Raw genomic sequence first — 16,203 nt, forward strand, 5'->3', positions numbered from 1 at the left:
TCATTTTGAGCATTCTGTTTTTCATCAATTTCAACTTATTTTTCATCAGACGTTATTTCACTTATATCACTGCTGTTTCTCTCATTTTTTGTTTCCAGTGAATTTATAGTGTCTTCATTTAGATCCTCAATGAATGTCACACTGTTACTCACCGTAACTCTGTCTGTTTTGGGATCTAGAATTCTATATCCTATGCAATTTTCACTGTATCCAACAAATATTCCTTCTATGGATCTGTTTTGAAGTTTGCAACGTTTTTTCTGTTGGAATAAATACAAAAACTTTACATCCAAAAACTCTTAAATGATTCACACTTGGTTTCTTACCCTGCCACAGTTCATATGTTTATTTTTTCAGTTTTCTAGAAAAAGTAGTTTTTTTTAGGTAAGTAGCTGTCATTGCTACTTCACCCCAATATTTCTCTGGTAGTTTGGAATCTTTTAGCGTACAGTCATATGAAAACGTTTGGGCACCCCTATTAATGTTAACCTTTTTTCTTTACAACAATTTCGGTTTTTGTAACAGCTATTTCAGTTTCATATGTCTAATAACTGATGGACTCAGTAATATTTCTAGATTGAAATGAGGTTTATTGTACTAACAGAAAATGTGACAAGAAAGGTACAGCATGCCTGGGTAAGTGGCAGGTAATAATGAGGTTGTAATAGCAAAATACAACAAATATCTGGACGTACAGAGAAATGGAGCAACTAATAATTGGTAATCACAATTATAAATAAATAGTGTACCAAATGACACAAAATAATAATGCAGTGCCTATAAATAATTCATTCAATAGCAAGTACATCCAGGTAAAAGGTAAAGGTATGAAGAAGCCACAAACAGCCAAAGTACAGTCATATGAAAAAGTTTGGGCACCCCTATTAATGTTAACCTTTTTTCTTTATAACAATTTGGGTTTTTGCAACAGCTATTTCAGTTTCATATATCTAATAACTGATGGACTGAGTAATATTTCTGGATTGAAATGAGGTTTATTGTACTAACAGAAAATGTGCAATCCGCATTTAAACAAAATTTAATTTGTAAATTTCAATGTAAATTTATGACCGCCTTAACAAACCAACCTGATGATGATTTCTTATCAGTTACTTTAAATGTGCCATTCCAATTATTTACACATGAATCAGAGATTGTGTTTTTCACCTTCTGTGTATTCTCTTTATGGTGTAATTTCTGTTGTTCTGCTTTCCATATAGTACAGTCTTTCTTTAAATGTCCCTTTGTCTTACATCTAAAACATTCTCTTGTCTCTTTATTATAGGGTCTCTTTGATTCTATAGCTTTAAGAACATTTCCACCATCTTTTTAAGTAGAATCATTTGTTTGCTCTTTCCTTCTTTGATATTCATCTATGAGTCTTCACAAACTCTAATGGGATGTGTGTTTCAGGTTTTGTCTCTAGTGCATTTATTAAAGCAGTGTTTGAATCCGGTAAACCGCACAATAATATTGCTGCTATGTGGCTATCCTTAATATCTTCACCAATTGATCTCAGCTGTGATATCACTTCCATCATAGAGAATATATGCTCCTGCTTGTTATTATCTGCACTCAGTCTCACACTGTAAAGATTTCTTAGCAGAAATAACTTGTGATTGAAGCTGGGTCTTTCATGTAGCTTTCTTAATGCTTCCCATATTCATTGTGCTGTATCCTCATTCCTTATGTGGATTAATTGAGCATCTTCCACTAATACACTGATAGTAGCTCTTGCTTGTCTATTTTTCTTATCCCATGTCTGATTATTATCATTGGGTCTATCTGTAGTGATTACTTCCCATAAATCATCTTTAGACAATAACATCTCCACTTTGAACTTCCATAACTGATAGTTTCCATTATTCAGCTTAGCTACTGTGAGTTTTAGCTCCGTGCTACACATCATCTTTAACTTGTTTTACTTGTTTGGAGAGAATTGTTCTGAAGAATTCTTCTGCATTCACCAGGGTCTTGCTGAGCTTTCTGATGTCCTGGGTGTCTGGGGTCTTTGGGTGCCTGGGATCCTTTGGGTGTCCAGGATCTTGGGTGCCTGGTATCCTGGGATCTTGGGGAGCCTAGGAATCTTTCAGGGTGCCTGGGATCCTGGGATCTTGGGGTGCCTGGGCCCAAAACCTGTAGCAAAGCTTCTAGTTTTCCAGGTGTAGAAAAAAAGTTCACAGAGCAGATTACATGGGATAACGAGCTCCTTACTTCTTGGAGCTTGAGGTAATAATATGCACAGCCATACAGCATTGCATCATGAAGAGAAAGCGAAACCAGGAAGAAAAACAAAAGACTTTTTACAATACATCAGTATTTGTAAGCCAAAACCAGGAGTAGGTGGAAAACGCAGAAGTGGTGCCTATGTTTCTATTATACTTTACTTCTGATTTTCCCACTCCTGGTTTTAGCTTACCAATAGTGATGTAAAATCCTTACCAAATACTCAAAATGGACACATGTTTTTAGAATAATCAATCACTTGTTTTCAGTGGAGAACCTCTGTAAGTGCATAATTGCTGCAGTATAATAATTACACGACAGGGAGGGCTTAAATGTTCAAGTATTTAATGTCTACTGGAAATAATCTCCCCCTTACAGATATAGAGAAAAAGTGACCTCCATACACAATACAATCCACTATAGCAAGACAAATAATACCACATACCAGAGAGTAATACGGTGGTGTATGTGGTGTACTTAATCCAGTGCACTATATGTCCTATTGGGGGCCTCTATGTTGGAGAAACAGGACAGAGACTGAGAGCAAGGATGAGATCTCACCGACACACAATTACAGACAAAAAAATCCATTTACCTGTGGCCAAACATTTCTGTGCTCCAGGACACAACATAAACCACATGAAAGTTGTCATATTAAAAGGCAACTTCAGATCACAGAGCCATTGCAGGGTCTGGGAATACAAATTCATCACAATGTTTAACTCTGTGGACACAGGACTCAATCTCTCAGAAGGATTTATGAATCATTACAAAATCTGAGAGGTCAGCTCCAGAGACCTAGGGCATCAGGCCTCTGATCCTTCACTCTCTAAGCTCAGTGTTTGTTTATTTAAATGTCCTTTTATTATGCCATTCCACTGCCCTGTTTTGTGTATATATTTGTGTTTCTTTACATATTTTGTCGTACCATGCCTGAGGAAGAGACCTGAGATTTCTCGAAAGCTTGCTTTGTAACATCATATTTTATTTTAGTTAGCCATTAAAAGGTATCACAACTCAAAATTTTAATTTTGTTCCTCTCACTGAGAGCAATCAATCATTTTTCTAATGGCTAACACGGTACCAAAACTTTTTTCTTTTAACTAAATATGTGTGTATATGTAATACACTGACTTACCAGTGACCTATTTAGAAGTTATTCATAGTGGCTTTTCCTCTTCATCCATTGCTGACTGCAATCACTTCTTCTTCCCATGACTTGACTCTGCAGAAAATAACAGTCACCTATAGCTGATCGCTTGCAGAGCACATTCCCTACTTTTTCCCCAATTTCTACACTACATCAGACTTTTGTTCCCCTATGGAAGACAGTTCCCACAAAATTAACTTATATTTCACCAGTAATAATGTCTCCTAATTTGCCCTTACAGTAATTATGTCCCCACTTGCCACCATAAACCAATATATGTCCCTCACTCTTTCCCCATATAGTAATTATGTCCTTCATCCTTGTCCCTTTTATTTAATAATGTCCCCCATCCTGGCTCCTTTTATTTAAAAATGTCTCTAATCCTGGACCCCTTTATTTAATAAAGGGCACCAGGATGGGAGATATTATTAAATAATGTCTGGCTAAACAAGTGAAAAGGTATTTTCGGTCTGTTTTAGCACTTGATGAACCATAAACCAGTAATTAAACGTGTTACTTTTATTGTTTATGGCTCCTATTATCACAACGCGTTTCAGCAATCAAAGTTGCTTTCATCAGGTATAACAGGAGCATTGTTTAAAAATTCTTATATAGATTAAAACCCCATAGGTAGACCTTTAGGGTGTGCCGCATATTAAATCATTAAAACATTAACTCTTTATCCCCCTGATGGCTGGAGCTTATATATGGGTGGTATTTTAAGAATTCATTTGTTTAAAATTACATATCAAATTCTATATAAATTATGATGGAGTTGAAGAACTTTACAAATTATTTTTTGCATTTAAATCTTATATATGTATATATATATATATATATATATATATATATATATATCCACATGTATATATATATATATATATATTTATCTTCAATAACCATATGTAGATATAAATAAATAAAATATATATATATAAAATAAAATTTCTATATAATGGAAATGAATTGTTAAAAGTGGAGTATCTATAAAATCTCATAAAGGTTAATAGAAAATTAATTATCAAAAATTATTAAAACCAATATATCATGAGTCATCTCCGTCATACTTTATATCTATCATTCCAATCAATCCCACACAATTCTTTTTACATATAAGTACATGATTTTCCTTTTGTTGTGTGTTTACCCGTTTTAATCAGCATTTTGTATTTGTGTTTCTCTTGCACCATTTTTTTAGTGCTGTGTGTGCTTTATTTGTCCAGGGGTGTGGCTAAACAAGTGGAATCAGAAGGGGTTGTAAATTACTTCCTGCACAAAATATCCCTCCACACTTCAACTCTCCAAATTAGCCCCTTAAAGTGCCCATTTCCATAATGTCCCCTCCAAAGCATGCCCTTTGTATAATATCTTCCCCATATTACAGCTCTGCATAAATTCCCCCTAATCCTCATTATCCTACGCCGCCTTTTATACTCCCACTCTTAATTGCCCCATAATGTCCCAATTTTCTTCATAATGTCCCTCTTGACCCATAATGTCTCCCAATGCCCCGTAATGTCCCAATTCGCTCTATAATGTTCCTCATTGCCCCAAAATGTCCCACATTGTTTTAAAATGTCCTTTACTGGTCCATAATGTCCCAATATATTTCATAATGTCTCTCATTGTCCCATAATGTGCAAATTTACTTCATAATGTCCGCATTTCCCCATAATATCCCAATTTACTTCATATTGTCCCTCATTGCCCCAAAATGTCCTCCACTGCCCCATAATGTTTTACTTTGCTTCATAATGTCCCAAATTATTTTAAAATGTCCCCCACTGCGCTTTAATGTCCCAATTTGCTTCATATTGTGCCCCAGAATGTCCCAATTTGCTTCAACCTTCTGCCCATAATGTGCCCCATAAAGATCCCCAACACCCCATAATGTCCCAATTTGCTCCATAATGTGCCACATTGCCCCATAATGTTTGCACCCAAAATATCAAAAGCTTCATAAATTGTAATACTGCAGGTGTTGTGTATTTAATAACTTGTAACATCTGCAAAATTCAATACGTGGGTTGCACAATAGGCCCTCTAAAAAGGCGCATCAGAAGACATTTGTCTGATACTATGGATACTAATAAAATTGGTGTTTCCATGGTGTCCAAACATTTTTCGATTGTACATGGAGGGGACAATATGGGATTTGCTTTTTGCGTTATAGAAAAGGTCAGCAAACTGATTATAGGGGGTAACAATCTCAAGGCTACAAGGCAATCTCCAAAGACCTGAAAGTTCCTATGTCTATGGTGCGCAGTGTCATCAAGAAGTTTAAAGCCCATGGCACTGTGGCTAACCTCCCTAGATGTGGAAGGAAAAGAAAAATTCACAAGAGATTTCAATGCAAGATTGTGCAGATGGTGGATAAAGAACCTCGACTAACATCCAAACAAGTTCAAGCTGCCCTGCAGTCCTAGGGTACAACAGTGTCAACCCGTACTCTCCGTCGGCATCTGAATGAAAAGGCACTGTATGGTAGGATACCCAGGAAGACCCCACTTCTTACCCCGAGACATCAAAAAGCCAGGCTGGAGTTTGCCAAAACTTACCTGAGAAAGCCTAAAACGTTTTGGAAGAATGTTCTCTGGTCAGATGAGACAAAAGTACAGCTTTTTGGGAAAAGCCATCAACATAGAGTTCACAGGAAAAAAAAAAGAGGCATTCAAAGAAAAGAACACTGTCCCTACAGTCAAACATGGCGAAGGTTCCCTGATGTTTTGGGGTTGCTTTGCTGCCTCTGGCACTGGACTGCTTGACCGTGTGCATGGCATTATGAAGTCTGAAGACTACCAACAAATTTTGCAGCATAATGTAAGGCCCAGTGTGAGAAAGCTGGGTCTCCCTCTGAGGTCATGGGTCTTCCAGCAGAACAATTTCCCAAAACACACTTCAAAAAGCACTAGAAAATGGTTTGAGAGAAAGCACTGGAGACTACTAAAGTTGCCGGCCAGCAATGAGTCCAGACCTGAATCCCATATAACACCTGTGGAGAGATCTCAAAATGGCAGTTTGGAGAAGGCACCCTTCAAATTTAAGGGACCTGGGGCAGTTTGCCAAAGAAGAATGGTCTAAAATTCCAGCAGAGCATTGTAAGAAACTCATTGATGGTTACCGGAAGCGGTTGTTCACAGTTATTTTAGCTAAAGGTTGTGCAACCAAGTATTAGGCTAAGGGTGCCAATACTTTTGTCTGGCCCATTTTTGGAGTTTTGTGTGAAATGATCAATGATTTGATTTTTGTTTCATTCTCTTTTGTGTTTTTTCATTGCAAGCAAAAAAAATGAAGATAATAATACCAAAGAATTTGTGATTGCAATCATTTTCAAGAAGAAACTTAGTATTATCTGACAGAATTGCAGGGCTGCCAATACTTTTGGCCAGCTCTCTATAAGGTGTTGATTACAACAGACAATTTAATTGTTGCTTTATACATATAGCCTCTGCATAGATGGAAGGTGCATACAGTACAGATCAAATGTTTGGACACACCTTCTCATTCAAAGAGTTTTCTTTATTTTCATGACTCTGAAATCTGTAGATTCACTTTGAAGGCATCAAAACTATGAATTAACACGTGTGGAAGGAAATACTTAACAAAAAAGTGTGAAACAACTGAAAATATGTCTTACAGTTAGGTCCAGAAATATTTGGACAGTGACACAAGTTTTGTTATTTTAGCTGTTTACAAAAACATGTTCAGAAATACAATTATATATATAATATGGGCTGTAAGTGCACACTCCCAGCTGCAATATGAGAGTTTTCACATCCAAATCGGAGAAAGGGTTTAGGAATCATAGCTCTGTAATGCATAGCCTCCTCTTTTTCAAGGGACCAAAAGTAATTGGACAAGGGACTCTAAAAGCTGCAATTAACTCTGAAGGCGTCTCCCTCGTTAACCTGTAATCAATGAAGTAGTTAAAAGGTCTGGGGTTGGTTACAGGTGTGTGGTTTTGCATTTGGAAGCTGTTGCTCTGACCAGACAACATGCGGTCTAAGGAACTCTCAATTGAGGTGAAGCAGAAAATCTTGAGGCTGAAAAAAAAGAAAAAATCCATCAGAGAGATAGCAGACATGCTTGGAGTAGCAAAATCAACAGTCGGGTACATTCTGAGAAAAAAGGAATTGACTGGTGAGCTTGGGAACTCAAAAAGGCCTGGGCGTCCACGGATGACAACAGTGGTGGATGATCGCCGCATACTTTCTTTGGTGAAGAAGAACCCGTTCACAACATCAACTGAAGTCCAGAACACTCTCAGTGAAGTAGGTGTATCTGTCTCTAAGTCAACAGTAAAGAGAAGACTCCATGAAAGTAAATACAAAGGGTTCACATCTAGATGCAAACCATTCATCAATTCCAAAAATAGACAGGCCAGAGTTAAATTTGCTGAAAAACACCTCATGAAGCTAGCTCAGTTCTGGAAAAGTATTCTATGGACAGATGAGACAAAGATCAACCTGTACCAGAATGATGGGAAGAAAAAAGTTTGGAGAAGAAAGGGAACGGCACATGATCCAAGGCACACCACATCCTCTGTAAAACATGGTGGAGGCAACGTGATGTCATGGGCATGCATGGCTTTCAATGGCACTGGGTCACTTGTGTTTATTGTTGACATAACAGCAGACAAGAGTAGCCGGATGAATTCTGAAGTGTACCGGGATATACTTTCAGCCCAGATTCAGCCAAATGCCGCAAGGTTGATCGGACGGCGCTTCATAGTACAGATGGACAATGACCCCAAGCATACAGCCAAAGCTACCCAGGAGTTCATGAGTGCAAAAAAGTGGAACATTCTGCAATGGCCAAGTCAATCACCAGATCTTAACCCAATTGAGCATGCATTTCACTTGCTCAAATCCAGACTTAAGACGGAAAGACCCACAAACAAGCAAGACCTGAAGGCTGCGGCTGTAAAGGCCTGGCAAAGCATTAAGAAGGAGGAAACCCAGCGTTTGGTGATGTCCATGGGTTCCAGACTTAAGGCAGTGATTGCCTCCAAAGGATTCGCAACAAAATATTGAAAATAAAAATATTTTGTTTGGGTTTGGTTTATTTGTCCAATTACTTTTGACCTCCTAAAATGTGGAGTGTTTGTAAAGAAATGTGTACAATTCCTACAATTTCTATCAGATATTTTTGTTCAAACCTTCAAATTAAACGTTACAATCTGCACTAGAATTCTGTTGTAGAGGTTTCATTTCAAATCCAATGTGGTGGCATGCAGAGCCCAACTCGCGAAAATTGTGTCACTGTCCAAATATTTCTGGACCTAACTGTATATTCTAGGTTCTTCAAAGTAGCCACCTTTTGCTTTGATTACTGCTTTGCACACTCTTGGCATTCTATTGATGAGCTTCAAGAGGTAGTCACCGGAAATGGTTTTCACTTCACAGGTGTGCCCTGTCAGGTTTAATAAGTGGGATTTCTTGCCTTATAAATGGGGTTGGGACAATCAGTTGTGTTGTGCAGAAGTCTGGTGGATACACAGCTGATAGTCCTACTGAATAGACTGTTAGCTGCTTTTTGCTTGCCATAATGCAAATTCTAAGTAAAGAAAAATGAATCGCCATCATTACTTTAAGAAATGAAGGTCAGTCAGTCAGAAAAATTGGGAAAACTTTGAAAGTGTCCCCAAGTGCAGTGGCAAAAACCATCAAACACTACAAAGAAACTGGCTCATATGAGGACCGCCCCAGGAAAGGAAGACCAAGAGTCCCCTCTGCTGCGGAGGATAAGTTTATCCGAGTCACCAGCCTCAGAAATCGCAGGTTAACAGCAGCTCAGATTAGAGACCAGGTTAATGCGACACAGAGTTCTAGCAGCAGACACATCTCTAGAACAACTGTAAAGAGGAGACTTTCTGCAGCAGGCCTTCATGGTAAAATAGCTGCTAGGAAACCACTGATGAGGATTGGCAACAAGCAGAAGAGACTTGTTTGGGCTAAAGAACACAAGGAATGGACATTAGATGAGTGAAAATCTGTGCTTTGGTCTGATGAGTCCAAATTTGAGATCTTTGGATCCAACCACCGTGTATTTGTGTGACGCAGAAAAGGTGAACGGATGGACTCTACATGCCTGGTTCCCACCGTGAAGCATGGAGGAGGAGGTGTGATTGTGTGGGGGTGCTTTGCTGATGACACTGTTGGGGATTTATTCAAAGTTGAAGGCATACTGATCCAGCATGGCTACCTGCCGCATGCTATTCCATCCGGTCTGTGTTTAGTTGGACCGTCATTTATTTCTCAACAGGACAATGACCCCAAACACACCTCCAGGCTGTGTAAGGGCTATTTGACTAAGAAGGAGAGTAATGGGATGCTAAAGCCAGATAACCTGGCCTCCACAGTCACAAGACCTGAACCCAATCGAGATGGTTTGGGGGTGAGCTGGACCGCAGATTGAAGGCAAAAGGGCCAAAAAGTGCTAAGCATCTCTGGGAACTCCTTCAAGACTGTTGGAAGACCATTTCCGGTGACTACCTCTTGAAGCTAATCAAGAGAATGCCAAGAGTGTGCAAAGCAATAATCAAAGCAAAAGGTGGCTACTTTGAAGAACCTACAATATAAGACATATTTTCAGTTGTTTCACACTTTTTTGTTAAGTATTTCATTCCACATGTGTTAATTCATAGTTTTGATGCCTTCAATGTGAATCTACAATTTTTAGAGTCATGAAAATAAAGAAAACTCTTGAATGAGGTGTGTCCAAACGTTTGGTCTGTACTGTATATTCCTAGAGAGCTTCCTGTGGTCTTCTGCACAATTGTCATTCTGTTCTGAAAGAAACTTCGTTGACTGTTAGTTATATTTATTGATTAAATGTGATTTTTTTTTTTACATCATTCTCTCACAGCATGGCATTTAATATTTAGTCATTTTCCATATTCCTGGTAATTACAGGATATGTGGAAATATTCAGATTTTGCCAATGTATTTCCAATGTTCAATATTTTTGTATTAATGAATTGAGCTTGAATCTTAATGTTATTTTTGACCATGTGATGAATGCATAATACGCCAGACTCTCTTGATTGGGAAATGATTATATTACATGGGGATTCACTAGCGCATTCACTGTTATGTATTAGTACCTATATTGACATATGTTCACATTGAATGGTTTGGGCGCATTGCGGTTTAAATGATAGTGATGATTTTGTGCAATAGATTTTTTTAGTACATGGTCGAACATCTTACGATTTACTTGTGGTTCCTTCCATTGTAGCAGGTGCTACCATATTAATTCATTTGCTTCTATGAGAAAGAATATTATATTATGGGTGCCCCTGTGCTGAATGATTTTTAAGGACCACAAAGGGTTAACATGATTAACAGATTGATGGGGAATTGCACCTGCTCCACTGAAAGGTCGCCTCCTTTTAGAAGGTTTATAAGCATCTCCCATGTTATTTAACACTACTTGACAAAGGCTACAATATGTAGCCGAAACATGTTGTGGTTGTCATATACTTGTCACTTTGGATATGCCTGACCCATGAAGGGTTCTATATTTTATTGAAGACCTACAATAAATAAGCTGGACTTCTTACCTGAGTGGCTGATTTCACTTCTCAAGCGCCGGGCCAGCCTCTTTTTTTTCTAGAATTAGTCAGGTGCCAGTACCTGTTAGTCTGTGCAGCAAAGAAAACTCAAGACACATTGGAAGGGGTGAGCTGAACTTGTTTTATTTTATAAACATTGCACCATAAAGTCCCCTACCATCATCTTCTTTGCGGCCCCGATGATGACGGCTGTCAGTGTGGAGCTGAATAGCGCTCCTCTGCCTAAGTCCTGATGCCGCACTGTTCAAATGTATGTGCATCTGAAAGACATGCATACATTTGAATAGAGTCACAGTCTCCAGTTCCTGTGCTTCTCATATGTGCATGCCTAGACTCCTGCAGGGCAGTCTTAAGGACATTTGGTGAGTCACATGACTGTAATGTCACCAAAGGTCATTTTGCCACTGCAAAACTTCCGTAATAGTACATAACTTGTACTATTACAGAAGTTTATGATTGAAAGGCTGGGGTCCCTCAGAGCATGAAGTTCCTGGTTCAGCTGCCCACCAATAAACACTGGCCCTGAGAAACAGATGGCCCCGCGGCCCTGTACAGCTGCCCTGCACTATATAAGGTATGGGGGCCCACTGAGGGCTCATTGACCATCGGGGGATTCACCGGTGAGCCAGTTCGATACAGCTTATAACCATTAAGAAAATTCAATAGGGCTTGAAACAATCATAGTCCATTAATATTTCTTATAGTGTAGACAGAATCTCATACATACACATATATGTATTCTTAACGAGTTTTTGTTCTGTTGTATCAGGATTGATTGTCTTTAAATAATTTTCAAGGGGTCTACAATATAAGGAATACCTGTTATTTACGTCTCTCTTTAGAAATCAGCTCCGGAAAACAGGGGTTATCCATTGCGATAAGTGTTTCTCTCACACTACGAAAAGGCAGCCGGTATTTGAACTCTCTCCACCAAAGGTCGGATCAGCAGCATCTTTATCATCACATGCATTACTTTCTTGCAGGGTCAACCATGCAGATCACAGCATTATAAGCTCTTGTACTATATACTTGATATTATTTGACCACCTTGTATTGTGGGAATTTATTTAATATATTGTATTTGCTTGTTTGTTGTATTTGCATTATGTAGAGCAAGAGGAGGTAAAATTTATAATAGCATGAGAGTTTATCCTTCCAGGCGTATGTTTTGCTTGTAACTATTAAGAAAATCTAATAGGGCTTATATTAATTATAGTCTATAAAAAATTCTTATGCTGTAGGTACAGTATCTCAAGTATTTAGATATATTCTTAATGAGTTTTCTGTTTTGTTGTTCTAGGATTGATTGTTTTTAAATAAATCCTAGGGGGTCTACAGTAGGAGGAACTTGTAACAGGATAAGGCACAGCCATTGAACTAGAAATGGAGGTGCACTTGTCAGTTTCAAAACCGTAGATATCCAAGATTAAACCAGGCACTCTTCAGGGTTACTTTAAACGAAGTTTATTTTCAAAAGAATTTTGTTGTGAACATGTGAAGTTTCGGCCATGTAGTTGACTTCATCAGACAACTCACAAAATTGTACGTACTGGAACAAATATATGCAGCAATGTATATTAACACAGTATAGAGCAGCGTCTTATACAAAAAGACCAAGGTCAGCAAGAAAATGGTAATGTAAACCGTTTTAAGATTGTGTCAAGACAAGAGATGCACCCAGTAACAGAAACCAGCGACAGCTTGGAGCAGCAGTGTCAAGCAGCGGTATCCACTGCACTGCTGTTCACATTACCATTTTCATGCTGACCTTGGTCTTTTTGTATAAGACGCTGCTCTATACTGTGCTAATATACATTGCTGCATATATTTGTTCCAGTACGTACAATTTTGTGAGTTTTCTGATGAAGGCCACTACGTGGCCGAAATGTCACATGTTCACAACAAAATTCTTTTGAAAATAAACTTCGTTTAAAGTATACCCTGAAGAGTGCCTTGTTTAATCTACAGTAGGAGGAATACTGGTCATTTAAATCTCTGTCCAGAGATAATTTCCGGAAGACAAGGTTAATTCATGATGATAAGTTTTCCTCTCACAGTAAGAAGAAGCAGCTGGTATTTGAACTCTCTCCACTAACGGTACGGTTCCACTTATGCATAGCTTCCGATGCGAGAGCATCGGAAGCAATATGCTAATGACCCTCTCCTGTGAGTTTCAACCGAGGGTCATGCGACTGTGATTCGATCAGGTCACAGCTGCGGAGAAGAAGGAGGGAGCACTTTCTCCCCATCTCTTCCCCGGCCTGTGTCTGTATCTAGCCAAGACCCATAATGTTCAGACTCTTGCTAGATGCACTGCTCCTATGAGCATAGGGAATGCTGCGGCGCAAGAGCAGTTGAAGGAGACAAAGTCTTCAAAGTTTAAGTCCAAAATTCCTGGCAATGCGCATGTCAATGAAGCGAGCACCCGTGATTGGTGATCTGGCATCAGCAGACCTGATGATGTGGCACTGCCTGATTGGCCCGGTGGTGAAATTATCGGTGACAAGGCCGTAAGTGTTTGGGGCATGGCCTAAACTTTAAGAGGCACAGTCGCAAGCATGGTGGTGTGCTCTGATCATTTTTTGTTAGCAGGTGTATGTGTGTGGACACCTGCCATCTTGGCTCCATGTGCTAACGCCACTACTAGTTTCCCACAATACCGCAACCTGCTTCCAGTAAGAGGGTTACTCCGCAACTAGAAGGTGCTATGCTTACTGCTGCCTGATTCCTGTAAGAGGGTCACTCCACATGTAGTTCAGCTTAGGCAGGTACTGTGCAGACTGCAGTCTGGCTCCGTCGAGAGGGTTACTCCACAATTTAAGCAGACTGCTTAGGCAGGTACCGCACACACCGAGAACCAGATAGTGCGAGGGTTACTCCACATCCTGGTGGGTCACCTAAGTGGGACCACTTGTTGCACGGTGTGCATTCACCTCCACTTAGGGATTTTCCTTATAACGTAGCCTCTGTGAAAGCCAACAAAGGTTAGAGCGACTTAACTTTATTTTGCACAATCCCTGTCACTACACTCTTATGTGGTGTAACATAGGTTGTGATAGGACACCTCAGCTTAGATTTAGTTGCTGAGATCTGCCTAACCCAGTGGGTTGTTTAGCAGCAGCATATCTCGCTGCACCGTGGACCCCAGGCTACATTTGCAAATTTCGTTATTAATTATTTGCAAATTGTCAGCCCTCATAACACACTGCCCCTTAGTTTTTGCACTAGAGTGAGAGCAATCCAATGTTTTATCGGATTGCACTCACCTGTGCAAAACGCAAGTGGAACCGTACCCTAACGGTCAGATCAGCAGTGTCTTTATCACCACTTGCTTTAATTCCCTGAAGAATTAATTACGTAGATCACAGCTTTATAATCCCTTTTAAAATGGACTTGATACTTTTTGAATACCTTGTTTTGGGGGGATTTATTTAATACATTGTATTTGTTAGCTTTCTGTATTTGAATTGAAGCTTTCAACATATTACAATGATGGGTTGTCTTATAAGCATTTATTCAGGTTTCTGTGTTTCTTTGTGCAGACTTGTTTTTTAATTGGTGCTTTGTATTTAGTGAACAACTGTTTTAATTGATATATCACTATTGTCTTTGGTTGACGTAAAATATATGACTGAGGTTTAAATGCATATATACTCAGAGCTGTGTTTTATGTATCATACCACGAACAAGACTTTGTAAGTCGAAGCACGTCGGTGTTTGTACATAGCAGTAGTTTGGTGGCTGGTGTCTCTTACACTTCATATAAATTTGAATCAACATGGATTTTGGATGCTGGAGATCTGGATTTATTTCTGTTTTACTTCATTGAAACCTTGACCTGGGCGGCTCTGTGCATTCCATTTCTTGACTGTGAAGGTGTCTTTACACCGAAATGTGTAGTCAAAGGAGACTGTCGCTGTGTGTCAGTGTATCATTTGTCTGTTTTAACTATATTTGGATGGAATAAAGTTATGGATTTTAACCACCTATCACAGAGGCAAAGTTGTTCTTTTTTTTATTTTTACCTGTCGATTTGTGCAGTTAGCTGCTGCTGTGTCCATGCCGGGCACTGGAGCTTCTACCTGGGAGGAGATTACAGACAGCCTCTGGAGGGGTGAACTAACCAATTTCTTGTATATTTTTCTATAATGTAAAGGACTTAAGCACTTGCCTTACATACATTTGCCAACAAAGATCTTTCATAAACATGAACTTATATGTTAACCTATTCCTATCCAATAAAATGTCCTGTTTTGCCCATTGAAATCCTATTATAATTGGGAAAAAACTTCAAAACAGAATTTTGCAATATGAATGAATTTTGTAAAATAAATCAACAGGAAATCAATTTATTCACATGTGAATGATAAACAAGGCAGTGGCCCGACAAAGGAGCGTAACGGAATGTTTTAAATGTCCCCCCCGGGGGGACTCAGTTAGGGAAAGTTTAATTTGATACATTTATTTTAAGAGATTCCGGAATCCAATGGGAGAAAGGAACTAGGTTTAATTTTCAAAGTAATAGTGAATAAAATGAATGGAGAAATCTGATGCATCTGTAAACAATACTCAACATAAAGTGCAAAGGGCTAAAAATGAGATTTTTAACATTTCTTTATTTTTCACATTTTTAAAATACACTAAGGAAATATGATACTGTGGTCTTTCCCAGATTTATTCATAGTCTCACAATGTTCTAATAATGTAATGCTCAAAGGTTTATGATGGTCATGATTTTATTTGACCATGAAATAGAAATCCTGCATAGAAAGTAAAATCTCATTGACACAGTTAAAACTCGTGTTTTTTTTAGTTGACATATTTTATTAGGTTATGAATCAACTCAGTACTGGGGCAAATAGAAAGGCAACTCTTTCTGTCAGGTATTTTTCTTTTGGTTACTTTGATTTCCTCATAAAGATCCAACAAGAAGACACCATGAAAACAGAATCAATATTATATACATCACTATAACTAGAATCCCACTTCTGATATAATTATACAACACACACAAGTGAAAGTATTTGGAATTTGTAAATATTTATATTAATCCATCTAAATTCTTTTGGACAATCTGGTCACTTTTGTCATTATTTGGTTCACTCAGTGGTTTATAATTATTTTGGTATTCTTGAAGAATTTTAACAACATCATGATGTCCAAAGTGTATAGCTTCATCCATAGGTGTGTTATTCCATCTGTAAAATAAATCAGCAAGTTTGAGTTTAAGACCTCTGCTTTTTTCCTACAG

General features: G+C 38.5%; 1 protein-coding gene across 3 annotated transcripts in view; it reads right to left on the minus strand.

Moving 5' to 3' along the window:
* Nucleotides 1-15,548: 15,548 nt before the first annotated feature.
* LOC142245214 (glutaminase kidney isoform, mitochondrial-like) overlaps nucleotides 15,549-16,203 on the minus strand; it is a 1,837,395-nt gene continuing 1,836,740 nt past the window's right edge. For 2 of the 3 annotated variants that reach the window (XM_075317734.1, XM_075317731.1), the window contains one exon: nucleotides 15,549-16,150. In XM_075317734.1, the coding sequence (XP_075173849.1) occupies nucleotides 15,994-16,150 (157 nt within the window). In that variant the 3' untranslated portion in view covers nucleotides 15,549-15,993. The remainder of the gene's footprint in view (nucleotides 16,151-16,203) is intronic. The other variant, XM_075317733.1, reaches the window with a different exon arrangement.

The sequence above is a fragment of the Anomaloglossus baeobatrachus genome, chromosome 7, assembly GCF_048569485.1.
Source record: "Anomaloglossus baeobatrachus isolate aAnoBae1 chromosome 7, aAnoBae1.hap1, whole genome shotgun sequence".
NCBI lineage: Eukaryota > Metazoa > Chordata > Amphibia > Anura > Aromobatidae > Anomaloglossus > Anomaloglossus baeobatrachus.